Source organism: Pezoporus flaviventris, unplaced genomic scaffold, assembly GCF_033815535.1.
Source record: "Pezoporus flaviventris isolate CSIRO_AGI_PZ_B2104156 unplaced genomic scaffold, CSIRO_AGI_Pfla_v1 ptg000096l, whole genome shotgun sequence".
In the NCBI taxonomy this organism is placed as follows: Eukaryota; Metazoa; Chordata; class Aves; order Psittaciformes; family Psittacidae; genus Pezoporus; species Pezoporus flaviventris.
Window position 1 is genome coordinate 4,216,928 of NW_026892644.1, and position 25,051 is coordinate 4,241,978.

Below are 25,051 nucleotides of genomic sequence, written 5' to 3' on the forward strand. Positions count from 1 at the left end.
GCCAGGTGATGCTGGGCAGGAGATAATCTTATCTACCTGCCATGAAGGAAAACTGGGAAATTTTTAATCCTCAAGATGGTGATGATTTATATTAGGAGGTCACCTCCAGCATAACACTGCCACTGTGCTTTTATGTGCTCACCATTGAGCCCTGCTGTAAGGTGTGCTGTGTGCAGCTGTGCTGCTGTTAGGCCCAATTATGCAGCTTTGTCATCCTTACATCTTAATCCCCCATCTGGGGTTGCTAACCTACAGCAAAGTGGCCAGAGGTAGTATTTGCTATGTTAGTTCTGTATGTGCTGCTAGCTATAGAAACAGGCACATCTCCACTGCTTGACACCCATGGCCTTGAAATCCCATAGGTTTCCCATATGCACATTCCCCTGCGGATAAGATATGTGAAGCTCCATCTGTGATACTACTGTGCACTTTGACTCTTGAACCTCTGATTAGTTGACAAAATTTCCATGAGCACAGTGTGGGGCTTCTCTGTCATATAAGTGCAGGGTTCAGCAACTCAACTTGGCAAATCTGCTGTGTTATCTGATTCATCGAGTTATCTTCCAGATTGCTCAACCCACAGACATGTATATCTTAAACCATATTTTCACCTTCATATTTTGGGGAGATGGTGGCACATGCTAGTGAAGAAGGGTAGGAAATACCAACCTGGTAAATTGTTGGGTGAATTGCCTTCCCTCCAGAATCTCTGGAATGCCACCCAAGTTTTCATGGCAACTCTGTTCAGCCGAGCCTCTGCAGTGAGACCGCCCTGTCAGGCCGGGGCCGCAAGGCACGGGGCTCTCAGCAATAGCCAGGGATGGCCCGGACCCGCCCGCGCCGCGAGGATAGCCGCCCCTTCCCGCTCCGCGGAGGCGCTCACCGCCGGGGAGGAGCGGACACCGACATGGTAAAAGGCCCGCCCGCCGTCCCGGCTCCGGCACTCGCACTGCCGCCCGGAGACACCTGCCCCGGCGGGGAGCACCGCTCCGCTGTGCACCTGTCCCGGCTGGGTGCATCGCACCGCACTGTTCCGTACCCGTCCCGGCTGGGTGCACCGCAACTGCTACGTACCTGCCCCGGCGGGAGCACCGCACCGCTCCGCACCTGCCCCGGCGGGAAGCACCGCACCGCTCCTCACCTGCCTCGGCGGCGAGCGCTGCTCCGCTCTCAGCTGTCCCCGTGGGGTCCCGTCCCCATCCCATTACTCCTGCGCCGGCCGCCCCGTGCAGGCCCTGAGGGGGCAGCAGCTGCCCCTCTGATTTTAGGGCAGCTCCTTGGCTCCAAGGGCCAATCCCTCCGGTAGCATGCGGGGCTTCACCGTCTGGGACTACGTGATCTTTGCGGCCATGCTGCTGGTCTCGGCTGTCATCGGGGTCTACTACGCATTCGTGGGAGGGGGGCAGAAGACATCTAAGGACTTCCTCATGGGAGGCCGCAGTATGAGCGCCCTCCCTGTTGCACTCTCCCTCACAGCCAGCTTCATGTCAGCTGTCACCGTGCTGGGCACCCCCGCCGAGATCTACCGCTACGGTGCCATCTTCTGCATCTTTGCCATCACCTACGCACTGGTGGTGCTGTGCAGTGCGGAGATCTTCCTGCCTGTCTTCTACAAGCTGGGTATTACCAGCACCTACGAGGTAAGGTGGAGTTGAAGAAGCCTTTCCACAGCTTTCAGGGAGCCGGGGGGCTTCTCATGACTGCTTTCTAGATGTGTCTGCAGTCTCTTCCCCAAATCACCCTGTACGCTGTGCTGCCCCTTATCTCCACGCTCCCAAGAGCAGGTTGCAACCTGCTGTGTCCCCAGGTCTTCCCACACTGCCTCCACAGAGGAGATGCTCAACCCTGCTGTCTTGGCTCAGGACCTGCGCACCATGCCAAGTTTGTTTCCTCACTCAGCTCAGCAGATGGATTAATCCTCGTGCAACTTGGATGATAACATGTGGTTAATGATGTGTAATTAATATACCAAGAGCAGAATGCAAAATCATCTGACATAGGAACCAGAGTTCTCACATCACGCTCTCTCAGATAGGTTTCTAAACTAAGGTGCAGCCTCAAAAGTTCCCCTCTGACAGAGTATATGTTTTTGCTGTTCCTAAAACTTTTGAGGAGACACTTTCCACCTGAGGGTGTTCACACTGGTGAATGTCTTCTCTATCATGCCTATAAAGGGAGGTCAGCAAGTGCTCTGTGTGAGAGTTTTCTTACTTCCTATCAAAATATGACTGAGCTGGTCTTCAACTTAGCATGTAAGTTAAAGCTATAGCTCCAGTGCAGAGACATCTGGGGTGGTGGGATAATCACAGGCCAAGACTGACTGTTTTGGGGTGAGGAAGCATTTGGTCAGGACTTTCTTCTGATTTAGAAGGTCTGTGCAGCCTGTTTATCTTCCTGCACGGAGCTAGTTCCTAGCTGCAGATTTGGAGAAAATTTGCTCTTTTCACAGAGAACACTGGGAAGGGGACATCAGTGCAGGTGAAAGTCCCTGGCTAGCTACTTTGGTCTTTAGCATTTTATTGCACTGAACAGGGGCATTGCAGCATTGGAAGCTGAAAACAAGGTTTCTGTTGGTAGATTTAGATAAGAATTCACCAACAGAAATCTCTGGTGGCTTCCAGTGTGTTTTAAACTACTGATCTTTGGACTGTCAGTTAAAATAGGACTTTTTCAAATAGACTTCTAATTATGACTTGAAACTCAGTGATAATCTTGGGGTCAAATCAGAGTAATACACCTATAAAAGATGTATCTATTTGTGGACAGAGTTCAGAGATTAAACAACTTTTTGTGTCTGTCCAGGGGTTCAGCACTCCTTGTGTTTACATGGAAGTGCTCACAGACCATGTTTTAAATGCTTAATTCATGACTGAGCACTTTGAGATACTGTGTCGATTGAACAGATTGTCAGGAAAAGGAGATCCCCTTGGTACAATCACACAGCCTAGAGGGTTGTTAGGACAGATGATGGGAAGAAATCTGCCCACTAGCATGACAAACTCATTTAGAGGTTGTGCTGTCTCAGGCTAGATACAAAAGTGAGGGAGGGTTCCTGTTGCGCGGAAGGCTAGATTTCCACTTACCAGTAGAATATGGTGAGCTGCTTTGGGCAGTGCAGAAGGTGAGTTTACCATGAGAGGAAACTGCTGACCATTGAAAACTTTCTGCCCTCTCTCACAGCAGTTCAGATGGATGCACAGAATACCAGAGTTTCCAAATCAATTAAGGCTTAGGAATAGCCGTCATGTTTTCTTTTTCTCTCTGATTTCACAATGCATGTGGGTTCTGTTGATTGCTGGTACATCATTGTGAAATTTTAGGTTACGCTGTGTGAAGTCAACAGTTGGACTCAATGATCCCCACAGGTCTCTTCCAGTCAGGATATTCAATGATTCTGTGATAATTACATGCAGGTCTTTTGCCAGGTCACAGGTCAAGGTCCTTGTCTACCAAGTGCCTTGAGGCAGCTGTGTAGCACCAGTTTCCATTTTGCAGACTCCAGCATATACTGACTAGCTTATGTCTACTTCACTTGCTCATGTGTTATTACCCAGTGGTGAGGTCTGTTAAGAAATAGCAAATCAAGTTGAAAGAGATACCAATGCAGGTGACTGTAGGAGTTTTGGCCATTCATGAAAATGTAAAAACAACACTATGCCCTTTCTGAATTGCTCATTGCTTCACTCTAATCCTACCAATAGTGGGAAGTTCTGACATAAACATGGTTTTTCTTGTCTTTTGCAGTATTTAGAGCTTCGATTTAATAAATACCTGCGCCTCTGTGGAACGGTCCTCTTCATTATACAAACGGCAAGTAAATCTCAAACTGTCTGTGGTCATTGTAGCCACCAGGATTCTTCAGCTGAGTGTAACTGGCTATTTTCTCTGAGTGGTTGTTGAGGTTATCACAGTTCATGGATGGCTGTGAGTGAGAGAAACAAAACTCTTTCTGCTCCAGAGCAATGAGGTAGGGAGCAGATGCTGGGCTACCTGCCCATTGGGTCTCTGTGTGCATTGCTGAGCACCCAGAGCAGTCACTTGGCATCAGTGCTGTGCCAAGAGATGAGCAACCCTTCACTGCAGGGTAGCAGGGTGGAGAGCAGCCTTTTGCCTGCCTGCTGGAGAAACCCACAGTGGGTTCAAAATGTAAACATGCCCGGTTACCTACAGGGGCAGTTTTCATCCTCTGGTGCATGGATTCTGGGAGTCTGAGTAATTCTCAGGAGTCTGTGAAAGGTAAGAAAATAATCTGTCAGGAGCAGCCATTTATTGCACAAGCGTTTGTACCACCACAATTGGAAAAAAAACTGTTTCTTCAGACTGAGAAGTAGCAAATTACTGCCTTGGGGAATGCTAAACTAAAGTAGTTCCTGAAATTATTGTTAGTGCAGTTTGCTGTATCCAACCCATTCAGGAAGTCGGTGTGAGACCACAGCTTGTAAATGTGCAGTGAGCATGTGCCAAATGCAGCAAACCCAGAAATGTCTTCTTTTCACAGTTTTGAAGTGGACTTTTTGAAGAATTCAATGCAAGAATGAATATACAATCAGAAAGCTTTTCAAGTAACATGCTTGCTTTTTGCCCATTTGTGTATTTTTAAGACACACAAGGGGTTACAGGGCAATCCAACTTGCACCAATAAGATGGTGGTTGGTGCAGGGCTAATTACTTATTTGAACAGTGCTGCTTAGCTGGCATTTATAGATACATAAGCCCACAGGAAAAGTGAAGCGCTATCGTGTGTGAATCCTGACACTGTTTCACTTGCAATATGAAGATATCACAGTTGTGTAAATTGGAACAACCAAGCATAATCTTTCCTTGCAAAGATCAGAAAAATAATTCTATACAACTAAAATATATGCTCAAGGAAATTAACTAAAGATCTATTAAATGTCTTTCTGTGCCAAGCACTAACAACTTCACCTGAATAATGAATAGAGAGGAAAGAACCTCCCCAAGATGTTAATGGTGTAATTTTAACTGTTCTGTGAATATTGTCATGTATTTAAAAGAAGAAATAAGAAGGATACATAGCAATACAACCTGAAAAACTACTGAAGTGGAAAGATTGTATTATCAGCCCAGTTTCTGATAGTCCAAAGCTTCTGACACTTATTTCCTGTATAAGAGAAAGCCACTTTCTCATGCCAAATCCATGAATTAGCAGGCTTGGAGAGATAAGTGTTTGTCTGACAGACTATTAGATGGATAAGGAATTGGCTAGATGGTTGCATCCAAAGAGTTGCAGTCAACAACCAAATGTCCTAATGGAAACCAGTAATTACTGGTGTTTTTCAAGGGTCTGTACTGGGACCAGTACTATTTAATACCTGAATCAATGATATATACAGTGTGCTTGAGTTTGAGTGCTTGAGTGCTCAGCAAGTCTGTGGATGAAATTAAGCTTAGTGATGCATCTGATTCACCAGAGAGAAGGGATGTCATCCAGAGGTACTTTTACAGATTTGAGAAGTGGTCCTACATGAACCTCATGAAGTTCAACAAGGCCAAGTGTATGGTCCTTCATCTGGGCCAGGGCAATCCCCAATATCAGTACAGACTGGGGGATGATCTGGTTGAGAGCAGCCCTGCAGAGAAGGACCAGGTTGCCCAGAAAAGCTGTGATGCCCTATCCTTGGACGTGTTCTAAGTCAGATTGGACAGGGCTTTGAGCAACCTGTTGTAGTGGAAGGTGTCCCTGCCTGCAGTAGGAGGGTTGGACTAGATGATCTTTAAAGGAACCTTCACACCCAAACCATTCTGTGATTCATCAGCACACACTGATAGTCACTGTATGGATAGAAAGTCAAAACACTGACTGGGCTTGAAAAGAGTCAGTAGTTGGCTGTGATGTGATGCAGCTAGTTCTGAAGCGATATTTGCCAGGGACTCCTCAGGACTGGCAGCTTTCTTGGCATACAAGCTCTACATGAAAACCTAGAGCTGGCTCCTGGCACTGAAACAAACATGAGTGTGTACACAGGTAGGGAATAGTATACAGGTAGGAATAACTATTTGTCCAATGGCCTCACCATACTTTCTGGGATGTGCTTGTAGCAGGCATGCAGCAAGGGGCCAGGGCAATCTAGCCATGCTGAGTGAAGCAGACCCTCCACACTAATTTCCTCCCACAGTTGGATTACTGCTCATTCCAGTTACTTCTGGACTCTCTGCCCAGAGTAGCCTCTGGCCATGTGGCAGAGCTTTGCCATGGGGACTGGATTTGACCTGCTCAAAAGCTACAGTGAGTAATCAGTAGTTAGCCATTCTACCCTGTTTTGCCACCTCTGCCTAGGGCAGACTTCACACTTGTGGGAAGGGAAAAGGCTTGCTGAATGCTGGATACATCACATCTAATTCTGCTGCTTTTCTATACCCAAGTCCCGCCCCTGTAAATCAGGGAGTCTGAAGAATTGAGCAGTGAAAAGATGATGTAAGTCTCCTTAGGACCTGGCTGTGACCCTTTGAATCAGTCACTGACCTTCACAGAAGTCATCTGCATATTGCAAGCTGTATTCCCCTGTACTGTGCCACAGCTGAACTTGTTCTAGTAGTAAAATGAAGTAATAACAGCGGTAAAAAAATCAAACAGGATTAAAAAATATACAAAAAGAAATTACAGAGGATATCAGTGTATAAATTGCACTGTGCCCAAAAAAAGTGAATGGAGTAGCTCCTTGATTTGCCTATATCTTTACAGTACTGGGTGAAAATACAAATCTGATAAGTATCACAGTATCACAATATGCTAGAGATTGGAAGGGACCTCAAAAGATCATCTAGACCAATCCCCCTGCCAGAGCAGGAACACCTAGATAAGGTTACACAGGAATGTGTGAATGTGTCCAGGCGGGTTTTGAATGTCTCCAGGGAAGGAGGCTCCACAACCTCCCTGGGCAGCCTGTTCCAGTGTTCTGTCACCCTCACTGAGAAAAAGTTTTTTCTCAAGTTTAAGTGGAACCTCTTGTGTTCCAGTTTGTACCCATTACCTCTTGTCCTATCATTGTTTGCCACTGAGTAGAGCCTGGCTCCATCCTCGTGACACTCCCCCTTTATATATTTATATACACTAATAAGGTCACCCCTCAGTCTCCTCCAAACTATAGAGACCCAGCTCCCTCAGTCTTTCCTCATAAGGGAGATGCTCCACTCCCTTAATCATCTTAGTTGCCCTGTGCTGGACTCTCTCCAGGAGGTCCCTGTCCTTCTTGAACTGAGGGGCCCAGAACTGGACACAATACTCCAGATGCGGTCTCACCAGGGCAGAGTAGAGGGGAAGGAGGACCTCTCTCGACCTACTAACCACCCCCCTTCTAATACACCCCAGGATGCCTTTGGCCTTCTTGGCCACAAGGGCACAGTGTTGGCTCATGGTCATCCTGTCGTCCACTAGGACCCCCAGGTCCCTCTCCCCTACACTGCTCTCTAACAGGTCGTTCCCCAACCTATACTGGAACCTGGGGTTATTCCTGCCCAGATGCAGGACTCTACACTTTCCCTTGTTATAGTTCATCAAGTTATTCCCTGCCCGACTCTCCAGCCTGTCCAGGTCTCGCTGGATGGCAGCACAGCCTTCTGGCATGTCAGCCACTCCTCCCAGCTTAGTGTCATCAGCAAACTTGCTGATAGTACACTCAATTCCCTCATCTAAATCGTTGATGAATATATTAAATAATACTGGTCCCACTACTGACCCTTGAGGCACTCCACTAGACCTCCAGCTAGACTCAGCCCCATAGACTACAAATCTCTGGCTTCTCTCCTTCAGCCACAGTCCACCTCACTACCTGATCATCCAGACCACACTTCCTCAATTTAGCTGTGAGGATGCTGTGAGAGACTCTGTCAAATGCTTTGCTGAAGTCAAGGTAGACCACATCCACCGCTCTGCCATCATCCATCCACCGTGTTATTTCCTCATAAAAGGCTAAGAGATTGGTCAAGCATGACTTCCCCTTGGTGAAGCCATGTTGACTGCCCCTCATAACCCTCTTATCCTGGATATGCCTTAAGTGTGGCACCAAGGATAAGGTGTTCCATCACTTTCCCAGGGATGGAGGTGAGGCTCACTGGTCTATAGTTACCCGGGTCCTCCTTCTTGCCCTTTTTGAAGACTGGAGTGACATTTGCTTTCCTCCAGTCCTCAGGCACCTCTCCCGTTTCCCAAGACTTGGTAAAGATGATGAAGAGTGGTCTAGCAATTACTTCCGCCAGTTCCCTCAGCACCCGCGTGTTCATCCCATCTGGACCCATGGATTTATGGATGTCCAGATTGCTCAACTGGTCTCTAACCCATTCCTCAACGACTAAGGCAAACCGCTCCGTTGATCTGGCTTCATCTAAGGTCTCAGGGGTACAGGGCTCTTCAGGACTGCCTTCGGCAGAGTAGACAGAGACAAAGAAGGCATTCAGTAACTCTGCCATCTCTGTATCTTCTGTCACCAGGGCACCCATCCCGTTCATCAGTGGGCCTACATTGCCTCTGGTGTTAGTTTTATCTGCCATGTATTTGAAAAAGCTCTTTCTGCTGTCCTTGACCCCTCTCACCAGATTTAATTCTAAGGAGGCCTTAGTCATCCTAGCTGCCTTCCTACATCCTCTAGCAGCAGGCTTTTATTCCTCCCAAGTGGCCAGCCCCTCCTTCCATGACCTGTAAACTCTCCTCTTCCACTTGAGCATCCAGGTCTCCTGGCCCTCTTCCTTGACTTCCTACGTGTCGGGATGCTCTGATCTTGAGCTCGGAAAAAGCAATCCTTGAATGCCAGCCAACTATCTTGGGCCCCTTTACCTTCAAGCAGCCTTGCCCATGGGATTTCCCCTAGCAATTGCTTGAAAAGGCCAAAGTTTGCCCTGCTAAAGTCCAGGGTTGCAATTCTACTTGCTATTCTACTGGTAAAGTAGAATAAGTATGCATGGCTTCATCTTGTGATGACTAACTGGTGCTGTATTCTTTGTTTTTACTCACATGCATTATAGTTGCATACTGAGAGGCATACGGATTCCAAGACTGAAAAAATAAATTGTAATAGATTCTTTTGCAAGCAGTGTGTAAACCCCATCAACTTCCTTTTGCTCTTGTTTCTGCAGTAAGATAAGTTAATTATAAAAGCTAGGAGAAGCTGAAGAGGGATTTGGTATTTAAGAGTCCCTGATATTTATTTTAAGCGCACAAGGCTGTGAGAGTGCAGTGCTGGTTTGTCGCAGGTATTCAACTTCTAACAATTGGAATTATTTCTCAACAGTTATGAGTTTAGGAAGATTAGACTGCATAAATGCTTGAAAAGAAATCATCCCAGAAAGTGATCAACTTTCAATGAATTTACATTTATTTTGATCTTTCATCTTTTTTCCCCTTTCAGACTCTATACACTGGTATTGTCATTTATGCTCCAGCGTTAGCACTGAATCAAGGTAAGATGAGCATACTGCAACAGTTCTACTGTTATATTTTTTTCTGCATAGAGTACTGGTATGCTTTTTTTTGGTAACACACACCTAAAAATATTGCTCAAGGCTTAGCTATGAAATCTCTTAAGATTTCTGTTGATCCTGAAGGGAGCTCAGATAGAAGGCTTCTCATTTGTAATCCTAGTCCCTTAATCCCTACCTGTAAAGAATTACAGAAGAGGCTCTGTCCTGGGTTCAGCAGTAGCAGTCACTGGAACCCAGGACAGGCTCGAAGGGAAACCCTGCTCTCAATTACTCTACCTCTCACGCAATATTCTTAGGTAATGGCAACATTCTGACAAGTTAAGAAGTCTTACGTAAATTTTGAAGGCAATGCAGAGACTAAACACACATTTAGTTCCTTTGGTTAAGTGCTCTACTTCAAGAGGAGAGCGAGGCAACAGTTTTGTAAATATGGCTTTAGGCTGTTTAATTCAGCCTTTTTTTTTTTTCCCCAGGAAAACAAAATTAACAGCAAAAAATCTTCAGTTTCAGATGTTTGTTGTGATATTTACAAAATGAAATGTTTGCATTTTATACTTCAAAATGACTCTGTTTGAAAATGAGCCGCATTTATTTTTAGAGGCAGGATAAAAGCTTTTATGTAAAGACAAATGAAACTTTTAATCTGACAGAATTATTTTGTCCACTTGGCAAGGAAAGACAGTAACAAAATGCAAATAGAAATGAATCATTTTGGCTAGAATGAAAATCGTAATTGTTCTGTTCATCGGTTTTGTTGCTTGGTTTGGATTTTTTTGTTTGTTCATTGAACAAAAAGGAAGAAAAAAGATGCTGTCTGCATTGGTCTCCTCTGTGTGTGAGTCCTACAGGTTTTATGTCCTTAATGTTTATATTTGCCCTGCAAATACAAACTGCACCAAGCTATGACCAAGCTGGCTCCCAACTAGAAGCAATGTTTTTCATTAGTTCTGTTGTAGTGTTTCTCAATACTCTGAGCTATCTGTTGGGGAGCCCCCAAGCACCCTGCCTGGCAGCATGTGAGCATGGCAAGCTGGGGCAGTGATGGCCTGCATGCCAGCCACAGCAGTGTTGTCTGGTGTAGACATACTATCATATTTCCCAAAAAGAAAGAAGAATAAAAGAAAGGCTTTTAGTCTGAAACACTTATTCCAGACCATGCTTGAACCACCTTACCTCCATGGAGTATCCCCATGCTTTTTGCTTGCTTAAATCTCTGCCTAAGGACTCTATAGGACACCAAGGTGCTTCAAGGAAGGACACGTATTTTAAAATCTTCCTGTGTTGGGGCCTACAAATATGTTGGATGTGGTTTTTAGCGGAAGACAAATTAATTGTCACATTACAAATAGTTTCCTAGATCCTGAAATATATTTACCGGAACAGTTTCCAATGTCTGTAACAACTGTTTCATTTTTAGAACTTGTTAATGCAAATCCCCAGGTTTAGACACAATAGCTCACTGCCCTGGACTTCAAAAGAGCTGATTTTGGCCTCCTCAGGAGCCTGCTTAATAAGGTTCCATGGGATATAGACCTAGAGGGCAGGGGGGCCCAAGACTCTTGGTTGATATTCAAGGATCACCTGCTACAAGCTCAGGAGTGTTGCATCCCATCATATTTGAGAAATCATGGCAGTCAGGTGAAGTTCCCGATGACTGGGAAAAGGGAAATATAACCCCCATTTTCAAGAAGGGGGAAACGGATGACCTGGGGAATTACAGACCAGTCAGTCTCACCTCTGTGCCTGGCAAAATCTTGGAGCAGATTCTCCTGGAAGGCATGCTAAGGCACATGAAAAACAACAAGGTGCTTGGTGACAGCCAGCATGGCTTCACTAAGGGGAAATCCTGCCTGACCAATTTGGTGGCCTTCTATGATGGGGCTGCAGAACTGATGGACAGGGGTAGAGCAGTTGATGTCACCTACCTGGACTTGTGCAAAGCGTTTGACACTGTCCCACACAACATCCTTGTCTCTAAATTGGAGAGACATCAATTTGATGGATCCCAGGCACAGCTACAGGTTGGGCAGAGAAGAGATTCAGAGCAGCCCTGCAGAGAAGGACTTGGGGGTGCTGGTCAGTGAGAACATGAACATGAGCAGGCAGTGTGTGCTTGCAGCCCAGAAAGCCAACCGTATCCTGGGCTGCATCAAAAGGAGTGTGACCAGCAGGTCGAAGGAAGTGATCCTGCCCCTCCACTCCGCTCTTGGGAGACCTCACTTGGAGTATTGTGTGCAGTTCTGGTGTCCTCAACATAAAAAGGACATGGAACTGTTGGAACAAGTCCAGAGAAGGGCCATGAGGATGATCAGGGGACTGGAGCACCTCCCATATGAAGACAGGCTGAGGAAGTTGGGGCTGTTCAGCCTGGAGAAGAGAAGGCTGCGTGGAGACCTCATAGCAACCTTCCAGTATCTGAAGGGGATGCTGGGGAGGGACTCTTCATTAGGGACTGTACTGACAGGACAAGGGGTAACGGGTTAAAACTTAAACAGGGGAAGTTTAGATTGGATATAAGGAGGAAGTTCTTTACTGCGAGGGTGGTGAGGCACTGGAATGGGTTGCCCAGAGAGGTTGTGAATGCTCCATTCCTGGCAGTGTTCAAGACCAGGTTGGACGAGGCCTTGGGTGATATGGTTTAATGTGAGGTGTCCCTGCCCGTGGCAGGGGGGTTGGAACTAGATTGATCTTAAGGTCCTTTCCAACCCTAACTATTCTATGATTCTATGATTCTTTTCATTGCCATTTTTACCTCCTACTTTGCCATTTAACTTATTTCTATTTTTTTCCAGCAACCAGATTGGGGGTCAAAAATTGATCTGCAATTTTTTGTCCCCAGTGCTTCATTCACACTGGTGCCATTTTCCTCTTTTTTAGTCACTGGCTTCGACTTGTGGGGTGCAGTGGTGGCAACCGGTGTGGTCTGCACTTTCTATTGCACACTGGTACGTGGGCATTTTGGCTGAGAAAAATCTCTGTTCCTTTCACTATTCACATAAAATACGGAATTTATTTAAAAGTAGCCCAAAGTGAGGTTACCCATGGGAGTACATTTCACAGTGTAGATGTAGCCACAGGGCCATATTCACCCAGGGAGTGGGTGGGCAAAAGTAGCCAGTATATAACTCAACCTTTTTCCGTTTTGATACAGTCAAACTTCTGTTGTTGCAGAAAACAGCAGAAAATTAGATTTCCCTTCCTGCAAATCCTCCTGGTTTTTTTTTTTTTTTCTAGTATAGAAGGGGTTAGCTGTATAATTTGTCAAGCACCTGCTTACTGTAACTGTAGTAATCCTGACACTGAATAGAGCCACTGAAAATATCAAGTGCCACATGAACAGATTGGTCTTTAGATTAGTGTTAATTGACCAAGTGTCTAGAAATCATTAAATGGAACCTCACTGTCAGATTTATTTGTATATGATGGATTAAATAATGTTTATTTTTATTCACTTGAATGGCATGCCTTCTGCAGTTAGTGGTACTGTACATATGTAAGGTGAGCACTGTCTGCCAATTTATCTTTTGATAAAAACTTCCAAATCAGGTTATGTGATAAAGGAAATACTAGATTAAATTATGTGCATGGCCAAAGTAAATTCTAGTGCACTTCAAAAAAGGGCCAGGATAGGTTCCTGATTGCAATAGGCCGTAATTCCTAAACACTCCAGTATAGAATTATTTCCATTAAAGAAGATTAAATGAATCTATTATGCATAATACAAATTGTAATGTTTCTCTCAGTTGAATATGAGTGCAAAGGGAAGAGTGCTGCTGCCGTGTTGTACCTGACACGTGCTGTTCCTCATGCAGGGCGGTCTGAAGGCAGTGGTGTGGACAGATGTTTTCCAGGTTGGAGTCATGGTAGCTGGATTTTCAGCTGTCATTATACGAGCTGTGGTGGTTCAGGAGGGAATCGGACGCATTGTAAACGACTCCTACTACGGAGGAAGATTGAACTTCTGGGAGTGAGTTTGTACTTGCCGATGATGTGCCTCTTTATTCCTACAAATAGACCCCGTGTGACTAAGTGTGAAATTAAATTGCTACTGAAGGAGGAGGAGGGAGGGGAGAAGTTGTGACCCAGTTTTTATACATTGTTAAACAAGCTCACCTAGTGTGAGGGATATTTTTTAGGTTTTACACCATGCAAAATCTTGTGAAGAGGACAACTCTTTTACTTTGCCAAGTAGGTGCTTTAAGGATACATTTTTGATTCCACTGAAAGTGCATGGTGAATAGAAGGCTATCGTATTTATACTTACAATTTGCGAACAGCTCATTTGTCCTTTTGTCTACCAGTTCGTGATATTAAGAAGTTTTTTCTTCAATTCTTCACCAAGTTCTTCAGTAAATAATTCACCTGTGGGTATTTTTTTTTCTCTTCATGAGTAGTAGTTTTTTTCAATCTGTTTGTTAGGTTGATTTGTAGTGGTTATACTGTATTGCTTTTTCCCCCAGTCACAGAGGTCACAGGCAGAAAAAGAAAAGAAATAAAAGCATATAATAGGTGAAATAATATTACACTGTTCACCAAGATAAGCATTATTTATTGCAATATTAAAGTGTTATTTAAAAAAATAATGATTCGTAGCCATCTAAAGTCTGTAATTTACTTAGAGCCAAACCAGCAGAATGTTTTACAGAGGCTCTATCCACAAAGGCTGGGCATGCAAATACACCTTTATATTGGTGTTAGACTGATGTCCCTTTAGATAAGCAGGCATATTAGACTTTTTACTGGAGCATCATTTCACCACAACAGTCACAGGCATCATACAGCTTTACTTAAGACTGTAGTTTATAGGTAATAAATCAGTTAAACTTCACCTTTGCACAGATTTCACTGGATCAGGATTTCAGCTCTGAGTTTTAAAATTTGCTTTTCATGATTTCACATAGAGTTGGAGTATCTGAATGTTCAAAATCTCTACAAATTAAGAGAGTTGTTATCAGAACAAGTACAGGGATTTTTTTTTTTTTTCCTAGGCATTAATGTCTTCTCATAATGTGAACATTTTCATATTCTGAATTTGTTTTCTTTTTCCCTCTCATTGTAGCTTTGATCCCAATCCTTTGCAAAGGCACACCTTCTGGACAATTATAGTAGGTGGGACTTTCACATGGACTGGCATATATGGAGTCAACCAGTCTCAAGTACAGAGATACATTGCGTGCAAAAGCAGGTTCCATGCAAAATTGTAAGTCTGCCTACAGTAACTCTTAATGTCTGAATTTGTTAAGGAGATTTTTTTTTTAAGGAATGTTTTTTGTCTATATAAAGGGTAAGAAGGGTGTAAAGGGTAAGAATGTTTGCTTTCTGTTTTTACTTTTGATTTGTCTTCAGGTAGAAGACAAATCGGCAAAATAAATACTGATATTTAAATTACATATAATTGCTGTAACACTTGAGCTTTGTGCCAGAATGTTTCAGTGTGGTAGTATTCCTGCATATTAATAGCTGCATTAAATTTATATGCAACCTAAAGATCAAATAGTATAATACATGTGCTGAAGCCACATCAAGGCAGCATCTTGAATTGCTACTCTACTAAACCTGAGTCATTATTTGAGAATTTTGTGTAAGTAAAGACTAAAAGATTTCTCATGTAGGCATGAGAAAATGAAGAAATGTTTGAGTCAGCTATAAAGTTGCTGAGGAGCCATGTATTTTGTTTTCATAATAATCATGACCTTTTATTTTTTTGTTAGGAATTCACTATGGAAAAAGCAGAGGGCTTTTACTTTAGACAATTATTATCAGTTTTTACTCTAGAGTGGAGTATTATTTACTAAGTCTGTAATCTTACCTTTTCTTTAGTATCATTCCAGTAGTTCACAACTCAGGATTTAAGAATTATTAGCGAGCTCATAAAGTCCATTTATAGGAGAACTATATAAATTCACATCATGAGTATAGTCTCTATAAGTTCTGTAATAAATACAGTGACATACAAAGAAGGACTTTATGAAGGCTTTCACTTCCTAAAGTTAGCATAATACCTACAAAATCATGCCGTTTAGAACTGAAATATTTTGGTTATGTTAATAAAGAAAGTCTACTTTTCAACCACTTGGGCTTCAGATGAGAATGAGCTGATACTCATCACCAGCCACATCTCCAGCACACCACATGGCTTCTCCGCAATCTCTGGCATGTGTCTGGTTTCCATGTTCCTGTCAATGCAGAGGCAGGAGGTGCATCCCACATCTGTAATGCTGCATACGTTGTGCCAGATTTGTGTGCCAGTGCAACTGCTCTTCCTGAGCCCCTGCTCCCCTTAGGGCTGTGCTCCTTTCCTACACTCTCCCTACCCCCTTTTGTAAGGAGGGACACCTCCAGGCTGTCACAGAAACAGACTGTGGCCAAGGGGAATCTGGCACCATGGCAGCTTTTGGACAGATTTTCTGAGCTGTTGTAGAAGCTTTGACCAGGGCTGAAGGCTCTCCGGCTCTGGAATGGTTTGGATGCATTTATAGCTCATACAATTTTAGTGGTGGCATAGCCTTATCAGTAGGGTCCTTTCCTGCTAGTGTGGGTGGTTGGACTTCACGGCATCTTGCACATGCAGGTTATTTCCCCTGCATGGGGAAATCATTTTGTATAATGGTTGCAGCTTGTCACAATTATAAACACTGCTATTCTGTGGTAACTATTCAGTTCATTTGCAAATATAATTAGATACATCTGCAAGTCATTCATGGCTTGCACCTCTTATTGCCATTTAACTGGTATATAGAGGTGTAAAATATCATCAGGTCAAAGTAATAGTGTTTTGTACCCCCATGGCATTTACTGTAAGGTTTTAGAAGAGACAGCGCAATGATAAATCTGAGCTGACAAAACAATTCTTTCATAGATTCCAACTTGTATGTTTTGGGAATGCATTTAACAGTGGCACAAGAATAGGAATTTTCTTAGGCTTTGGGAAAGCATTCCACACCATTCAAGAAACACACCAGGAGGAAAGAGCACACGCTGTCATCCTCAAACAGGAGAGCTATACTTTCAGAAAAATACAGGCTGCTAACACTTTCAAGGTCAATCTCTGGCATGTTTCAGTGCTAAAATCTTATAGCCAGCCTGAAACAAACAACTGAAAATAAGCCTTGAGCAGTCACAGTGCCTACTTCACCCAAACTCCACCCCATATTACACACCCAGGATTAATGGGAACACCTCCATCCAATAGTGCTACAAGTATTATATTCCAGTGTTTAGTCATAGGGTGTAGCATGAGCTGGGATTTAAATCAGTGGAAAAAAACAACTTTCTTTTCACTGTCAAACACTGATCCAGTTTAAAAACAAGAATTGCCAGATTCAGACAATTTCTTTTGCTTCTGTGTGTTTCTCTTGACTTTCTAATATTTCTTTAATAAAGGATCTAGGCTAATACTGCTATTACATCTGTTCAAAAGAGTTGAATTGATTTAACTCATTGGTTAAATTTTGTACTAAATCAGATTCTGAGTGCCTTATAGGTAGATTATGCTAATACAGAAACAGCTTCAGCTAAATGGATGCAAGATGTCCAACCAATATGTGAGCATCTGTAAGAAGAGGACTACTTCATTTTCACTAAATTAGTCTAGAGAGAAATTTAAAGTGCTGCTGGTTCTGTGTTTAGACCACCACTAAAAAGTATAAATACAGAGTTTCCCCTACTATGTGTAAATCAGCTTTTCTTTATATGGGTCATTTTCAAGAGCTTACATTGTGCTTGTGAATAATTGTTCTGTAGTATAAAACTGATAGTTCAATTAGCTAGTCTACGTTATGTCCTTCTGAAAACATCTCTTTCAGCTCCTAACAAGATCTATAAAGTTAAGTTTACTTCTTTATTCATCCTGCTCTAGAAGTTCAAGGGCTGGTGCCCCATATGGCCCTTACCTTCTTGTCAACTTAAGGCCTCAAAAGGCCTCCTGAAGCATTTAAAGCATGGATATATTTGTTCAGAAATCAAAGGTCCTCCCAGTGGAGGTCTTAGCAGTTGGCACAGGTCCAGAGTATGTGATCTGTCAGGCAGTTAAATCACTATCTGTGGATGGTACACAGATAACCAGGAGGCAACTGCTGGAAAGGAACGTTGTTTTTCAAGGCCAAGCTCCCCATGGGTGTGTTTGCTTGACCTGACCACCCTAGGTGAGAAGAACTTTGTGACTCAGGAGTCATCAAAAGCTGAGAAACATTTGAAAAGATCAGGAAGTTAGATGGAAGGGAAAAGTCCTCACAGGGTGAGGAGAACGATTTGGTTTTCACTTGCCAGTAGAGGCTGCCTGTTTTGTGTGGCAAGGGTAGCATTAATGGCTGATGAAAACCCTTTTCTGCTCTCAGCATTAAGTTGAAGCTCGCATCAGGAGGTGGGAAGGCAATGGGGTTACTGGACCTGCTTTCTGAAGTGGCAGCTGTAGGCGCTCCAGACCACATGTCAGGTCCCAGTGCCTTGTTGCAACCTCCCACAGAGACTGGCTCAGAAAGAAAGGAGGGATTAGTTTAACAAGGGCAACTTCAACACTACGTGTGTGGCCCTGCAGCTCCAGGGGTAGAGGAGTGTTGGTGCTGATTAAAAGGTACTTGCACTTTGATCTGGGGCACCCCACCTTACAAATCTATCTGGGTTTGTCTTTACCAAGGTGTGAGACAAGGGCAGGAGAGTGTCTTATTGCCAGTTGCCTGCAACATAAACCTCACCCACATGATGAAACGTGGGGATTTCCATATGGCTCTCACCATCTCCAGAGCAGGCTTTGCCAGGGGACAGGCACTTAGACTGTACCACCAACATCAGAAGTGTAATTTGTATATTTAAAAGTGTGATCTCACACTGGGTGAGATGCTGGGAGATGTGTGGTGACTCCCTTTCTGGTGGGCAGCCACCATGACCAGTAAGTCGCCTCTGTGCTGGTGTGGGCACTTGCTTACTTGGTCCCAGCAGGTTCTTGCAGGACATCGAGCTCTAATATTGTGTTTCCATGTGTGATGGTGCAGGTCCCTCTATATCAACCTGGTAGGCCTCTGGGCGATACTGGCCTGCGCAGTGCTGTGTGGCCTGGCCCTCTACTCCATCTACAAGGACTGCGATCCATGGACATCAAAGCAGGTGTCAGCAGTTGACCAGGTAGGGCCCCATGTTTCAGGGGAAGGTGGTGAGTGGCATCCTTCCTCTGCAGCCATAATAACCAGATGGGGGTGTGTTCAAGAATCTCGGGGGTGGGAATGATGGCATGCCTGAGTCCTGTATTAGTCGAGACTGTAACACTAAGGGGCTAAACTGATACCATGGCTGGAGGGAATATCCTGGAGAAAGCAGCAGACCTGTCCTCAGCACTGCTCAGTTTCCTCAGCTATCCCAGAGCTCAGACCTCTCAGTGCCAGGTAAGGAGGGTTGTGGGGAAAGCAGCGAGGTGGAGAGTGCTCATTTCAACCCACCTCTGCAGGTATTTGGGATTTTCACCCAAAATGGTGAAATTTTGGGTGAAATCCAAATCCACTTACATTTTCACACACAAAAAAACCCCACCTCAGAGAGAAGTGAGGGGAAGAGGCTGCTGCCAGGGATGGCTGGAACACCAGTGCCTGTGTGAGTGACTGTGGGCCTTAGCATGCTGCTTTGTATCACCTCACCTAAACTGCTCCGTGCTAAGGGAGGTGAAAGCTTTTTCAGTTTCAGAATATAGTCATACCCAAAGCATGCACCTGAAAGAAGGTTACCAGGAGGTAGTTCTTTGCTGGTGATGGTGCATCCTTCTCTCCTGCGGCACAGAGCTGGGCAATCAAATCATATAGTATCAAGCTGTGGAGAAACGACCTTGTAACTGATGGTGACCTCTCCCTAAACAGGCCCTGAGTAGCAGACTTACCTGAGGAATAAGAGCTCCGGGATCCTATAGACTGACCAGAGTCTGGGCCCAAGGAAATCGTACAAGTATATTTTTGGTATTTTTATGCCCAGGAATAATCACAGGCTCTGGATAACACCCCCTGAACAACACTGTAAAGCCAGAAGAACACAATCCTGAAGCAGGACCACCTGGTCTTGAAGGGTAGAATAACACGAGCTACGGAAAGCTGAGGTGGAAACCCAAAGGAAATTAAGTTGTTGCTGTCAGTTTAGTTCTTTTGGAGGAAACTGGAAGCAAGATACTAAAAAGACCAACTTGTCTGTGAAAAAAATGATTCACAGGAAGAAGATCTTAAGACACCTGTCTTTCCAGTGCTCAGATCTTGCAAAGGTCAACAAGCGACACATGATTTCCAATAAGGAAATTGTTCTCACTTACCCTGAGGTTATTGAACTGTATTTAAAAACCTTTTGTGAAGTCAACAGCAGACATAAACATCTGCTATGGTATCCAAGCCCAACAGAGTGGCATACAATAGAGAATACCTGCTGCCTAGTGTTAGCTTCCTGTACCATCTTCACTGGAAACCGAGCCTGACAGCACAGTTATATGCTCATGTCTGCTAGGTGCTCTAAATAGACTGCTGTATCCTGAGTGGGTGTTTTAGGATGAGTTTTCTCTGTAGAAACCCAAAAAATATGTGAGATATGACATTAAAAATTAGAATAGCTGGGCAGGATGCCAGCGATAATGCTGTAACAAAAACAGTACAGTGACAAAAAGATAATAATATTTCTTGTTCTGAATTTTTCAGCTAATGCCATACCTAGTGCTGGATATTCTCCACGATTTTCCAGGAGTGCCAGGGCTTTTTGTGGCTAGTGCCTACAGTGGGACATTAAGGTAACTTAATAATTTGGAACCTGTTGTCCTGTTTTCTTTTCTTTTTTGTTAGAGCTGAAGTTGCATTTATACTAAAACTTTTGCATTTCATTTCTTTTTCTAACTAAGTTTTGTTCTTAAAAAAAAAAGTAACTCTATGATCTTTCATGATGAAGCTTAAACATAACATAGTTTCCAACAGTGGCACTCTGAGGTCCTAATACTCAAAGCAGTTTGGAGTTCCCTATTAGAAACATGAGGAAACAGCTAGCCACGCAGAATGTATGACACTAACAAATCCTCCTCTGTGTGTTTTTAAAGCCCCTCTGCTTTATTATAAATGAGTGGTTACACAAAATAGTCACAGCTGGGGGAATTTCCTATTGCTCACCTTTAATTTTGCAGTTTCAAACCAGCATAACATTAAAGCCATCTCCCTTTCCTCACACCTGATCTTTAGAGTCTTGTTTAAAAAATTGTTTCTGGACCTCCAATAGTCTTGTATGAACTCATGAAAATAACAATCACTGTTATATTTTTACTGAAGGAGAGAAATCAGTTTCCTTCTATCCAACAGTGGGGAGTGTTTTGTTCAGTTTTCCCAAGGACCATCTTTTAGGACCTCTCTCAAGGAAAGCTCTGAACAATAGAAAGCAGATAAAAATGTGGAAACTTAAGAATGTTACACCAGAATATTTTGTTCTGGGTACTGGTAACTACACAAACAGAGGGAACAGCCAGAATATTTGTTTTCATGTGCTGAAGAAAAGCCGGTGGCTTGACAGAGTAAGGTACACACACAAGCAAGATCACGTGAGTGGCTTTGTGCCTTCAGAGCACTGTTTTTTCTGACCCCACAGGGAGCCTGGTATAGTTCAGTTTGGACTAGTTGCTTAATTCTTAGATTACTCAGATTATCTGAATCCTTCTCTAAGGGTGCATTCAAAGTAATCAGTGACCTGCACGTAGGAATTTTACCCACCCAGATACCTACTGTGTAGATGATTTGTTAAGGTATCGCATATACCAGTAGTATTTACAGCTTAGCCACATGTAATAGGTATTTTCATGACCTCACCAGGTCCATCTTTTCATCAAGATTTGCTTTGTCTTCACTAGGAGTGATTATTTTAAACAATTTTTGTACGCTATTAGCTTCATCACCTGGAAGAATAAATTATCTCAGCCAGTACAGCAGTTACATTAGTTTTCTGACACTGTTCTAGGCAGTGGCAGTTTCTCTCTGCCAGTAATAATACATCTGTTATCTAGGATTTCAGCTTCTAAGATAAAAATCTGTATACATCTTGCCTTCTGTAGTACAGTGTCCTCCAGCATCAATGCTTTGGCTGCTGTGACTGTTGAAGACCTCATTAGGCCGTACTTCAGATCACTCTCTGAAAAGAAGCTGTCGTGGATTTCCATGGGGATGAGTATGTCTGGAAAATATCTTTCCACTTTTGATTTACAAAGTGAGGGCTTGATTCATATCTTGCTATCATCAGAGTAAGTCAAGAATAAGTGTATTCACACCAATATGACTATGCTGCTGCAATACTTTGGGGATATGAAATCAGCTGCATGGTTTTACACAGAGTTGGGGACAAACTATTTGAGGTGAGCATAAGGAGAAAGGAAGCTGATGATTTTGATCTTTAAGTGGGAAAGATGCACTGCATCTGAAGTCAATATTGATTTGCAATACTACAAACCCAAAACCTGTTCTTTTTCTTTCATCTGACAAAAATTAGAAGCATGGGAAAACATTTTGTAACAAACCCTTTGAACTGAGTGATACATGAGCATTGTGTCCCAATAACATTCCAGAGAACAAGAAACTTCACATCTTCTCTGATATACTCTCAGACTCTCAGTCTGTTTAGCTCCTCCATTTCATGTAGCTCAAACAAGAGGGTCAGAACTAGGCTGAGCAGGTGGTTTACATTTGTGAAGTGCGATAGCTGTCTCTAGTCGTACTGCCCTGTGAGCAGTGGCAGGTGTAGCCCAAAACAGTGTTTGCAGTGTGTGGAAAAATCAGTGCCAACATGGTGTTGTGGCACACATACCAGCAAGCACAGCAGACTGATGGCATGTTGCAAGTGTGATATTTTCACCTGAGAGCAGTTTTGTAAGCAGTATCCCAAACAATGTTTACATCAAGGTTGTTCTTGGTCTTATCGTGAATTGCCTGATGTGCCAAATTAAACAGTGAGATTAACCTATTGCTTGTGCAGTAAAACTCCAGAGGGGTGGAGGTGGAAAAAATAAATAAGCCAGTGTTATGGTTCTTGGGAGCAGATGCTACATCCTGGTGACCTAGGATGTTCTTTGTCACAGTGCCAGCTCCCAGTAATCTGCCAGCATTTACTTTCTTGCTCCAAAGACTTTAGACTTAGAAGCAGAAATTATTCCCTCAAAATAAGGACTATGACACAGGAGATTAGCTGAGAAATATGAACAGTAAATGTGGCTTTGCCACTATGGCTAATCTGCATGGCTGCCATTTAGTAATCACTCTTTAGTAATATATGGGAAGAGAATTGTGTCAAGTTTGCATGAACTCAGTGTAAAAAGAAACCTGATCTTTTGTCCAATTCAGGCTCTCTTAATAAAAACACAGATGTTAGCAGGTTTTATTTTGGAGATGTCAGGGCCATGCTAGGTTAGATGAAAACATTTCCTTTAGTGATTTTCAAAATTTGGCAGATTTACACATCATTCTGCCTTTTCCACACAGGCCTGTTTTATGGTGGAGTCTGCATTGCTATGGCTGCAGTGGCATCTCTCCTGGGAGCCTTGTTGCAGGTAGGTGTCATCTTTTTTTCATGCCCATGTTGGCTCACTCAGAATGAATTATGTAAGCAAATAATTGCTGGATACCATTATGAGGTTAGTTTTTATTCTCTGTTGGGCACTGACCTCAAACAGCCTGTGGCTCAGCCTCTGCTTTAAGCAGCCATGTAACTATACCAAATCCTGCCAGCTGAGTACACACCAGTTAAAAACATACTTTCCTTCTCAACATCCTCCCTTCTTGCCATGTTGGGGTTTTAACTTTCTTACACAGCACCTGATAGCAGACTCTCTTCCTTCCTCAGGCAGCACTCAGCATTTTTGGCATGGTTGGTGGCCCCCTTTTAGGACTGTTTGCCTTGGGAATCCTCTGCTCCTTTGCAAATGGAATTGTAAGTAGAAATTTAAAGCCCTGTTCCTCCAAAAATGTTGATAATTTGGGGCATCTCCTTCTGCCTTCCCCCAGCTTCTGCTCCAAATAATTTTATGTTGGGTAGCAAGGGGGATGTCCTCATGTGTCTAAATCATTTCCCCTTGTTCCCTTTCCTCCTTGTCCCAAGGACAAGGGTGTATGGGAAATTGAATTTCCATCCCATGAAGAGATTTTACCCGAGCAGAGGGGGGAAAATATTCTGAGTAAAAATGAAACTAAGGCAAGGATTTGTGAAAACACAGTTTTAGAAGCAGGGAGCAATGTAAAATGTAGCTGAACAATCAGTAGACTTTGAGGATGCTAGCCTGCTTGAGCAAAAGGAGGTCAGGCTGCGAGAATGGAGCCCAAGAATTTGCCGACTGAGTTGGGGTTTTCTCAGCATCATGACATTATAATTTCCAAAGGAAAAATCTATTCCATCAAAAAATGGATTTTACAAACTTTGCGAACATGGTCCCTGCGTTAGTCTGACAGGATTGCTGTTTAGTAAGGTTCACTAATCATTAACCTTTACCTTTCTGCAGTTGCAAATTTTATGTATATACTAAAAAAAAAACCCCAAGAACCAAAAAAAACCCCAAAAGCCTACTAGTTGTCAGCCCCAAATCCCCTCACCCTGAAGCAGAAGAAACTTTAAAAAAAACAGACCACATGATAAGAAAGAAAAATGCTTCTGTATTTGTTCAAGGAGGAGCTCAAATAAAGTAGTATTTTCCAATATACCATGCAGCCCAGAGCTATCCTTTGATTGAAAAGGCATAGTGGAAAAATAAAGAGAGGTATGCTCGAGAGCTGTGAGTAAACACTGTATCTCCCAAAAGGGGAATCAAGTAAATTCCCCAGCTCTCCCCAGCTGTATATTTCATTTTTGCTAAGGAGCCTACAGTTTAGATTATCTTGTTTCGTACTGTTTAGGTTATCTTACAGTTTGTTACTCATCTAGGTGCTGGCTTTTTCAAATATCCTTTTGCTTTTCACGTAAAGTTTTATTTTCTGTTTTGCAGGGTGCATTTGTGGGTCTTGTCAGTGGCTTTGTTATTTCACTTTGGGTTGGAATTGGATCTCAGATTTATCCTCCACTTCCAGAGAGGACCAAGCCTCTATCTCTCTCAACTATAGGCTGTAATATATCCTCAGGAAATTTGACGGCAACAGAAAACCCATTAACAACAATCTTCAACACACCAAGTGCAGAGAGGTATACAAGTCCATCATATGCAATCAGCAAAGCATGTATTTTTTTTAAAGTAATGCAAACATCTGCCTAGCATATGGGTTACTATCCCTCCCTTGGTTTACCTGTGAGGCTGCTTAAGGTGAAGCATATTTTTCCCTGTCAGGGTTTGTGTGGGTTATCCCAGAACAGAAGTCAAAGTGAATCATCCTATTGATCTTTAAAGCTTCAGTTCAATATTTGAGTCTAAAGGCTTGCATATGGCTTACTGGGAAGCATAGCGTTAAAGAAAGCGTAACATTTATAGTTATTGACTTAACTTCCACAGTCCGTCTTATGAATTGAAGTAGTAGGCAGTTAAAGGGCAATTTGCCAGTTGAACAGCTCCACCTACAACAGCTTGTCTGTGCAAAAATAGGTTTATTCAGGAAATTCAGAAGAGGACATAATCTGTGTAATGGACAAAATATAAGGGATTTGCTCCCCTCTG

General features: G+C 43.3%; 1 protein-coding gene across 1 annotated transcript in view; it reads left to right on the forward strand.

Annotated features, from left to right (window-relative positions):
• Positions 1-963: 963 nt before the first annotated feature.
• Positions 964-25,051, forward strand: part of SLC5A8 (solute carrier family 5 member 8) — a 28,574-nt gene continuing 4,486 nt past the window's right edge. Inside the window, exons 1-13 of the mRNA XM_061476343.1 lie at positions 964-994; positions 1,175-1,640; positions 3,745-3,810; positions 9,363-9,414; positions 12,313-12,380; positions 13,248-13,402; positions 14,495-14,635; positions 18,426-18,555; positions 20,094-20,182; positions 21,482-21,594; positions 22,899-22,966; positions 23,260-23,346; positions 24,392-24,585. Of these exons, the coding sequence (XP_061332327.1) occupies positions 1,308-1,640; positions 3,745-3,810; positions 9,363-9,414; positions 12,313-12,380; positions 13,248-13,402; positions 14,495-14,635; positions 18,426-18,555; positions 20,094-20,182; positions 21,482-21,594; positions 22,899-22,966; positions 23,260-23,346; positions 24,392-24,585 (1,496 nt within the window). The 5' untranslated portion in view covers positions 964-994; positions 1,175-1,307. The remainder of the gene's footprint in view (positions 995-1,174; positions 1,641-3,744; positions 3,811-9,362; positions 9,415-12,312; positions 12,381-13,247; positions 13,403-14,494; positions 14,636-18,425; positions 18,556-20,093; positions 20,183-21,481; positions 21,595-22,898; positions 22,967-23,259; positions 23,347-24,391; positions 24,586-25,051) is intronic.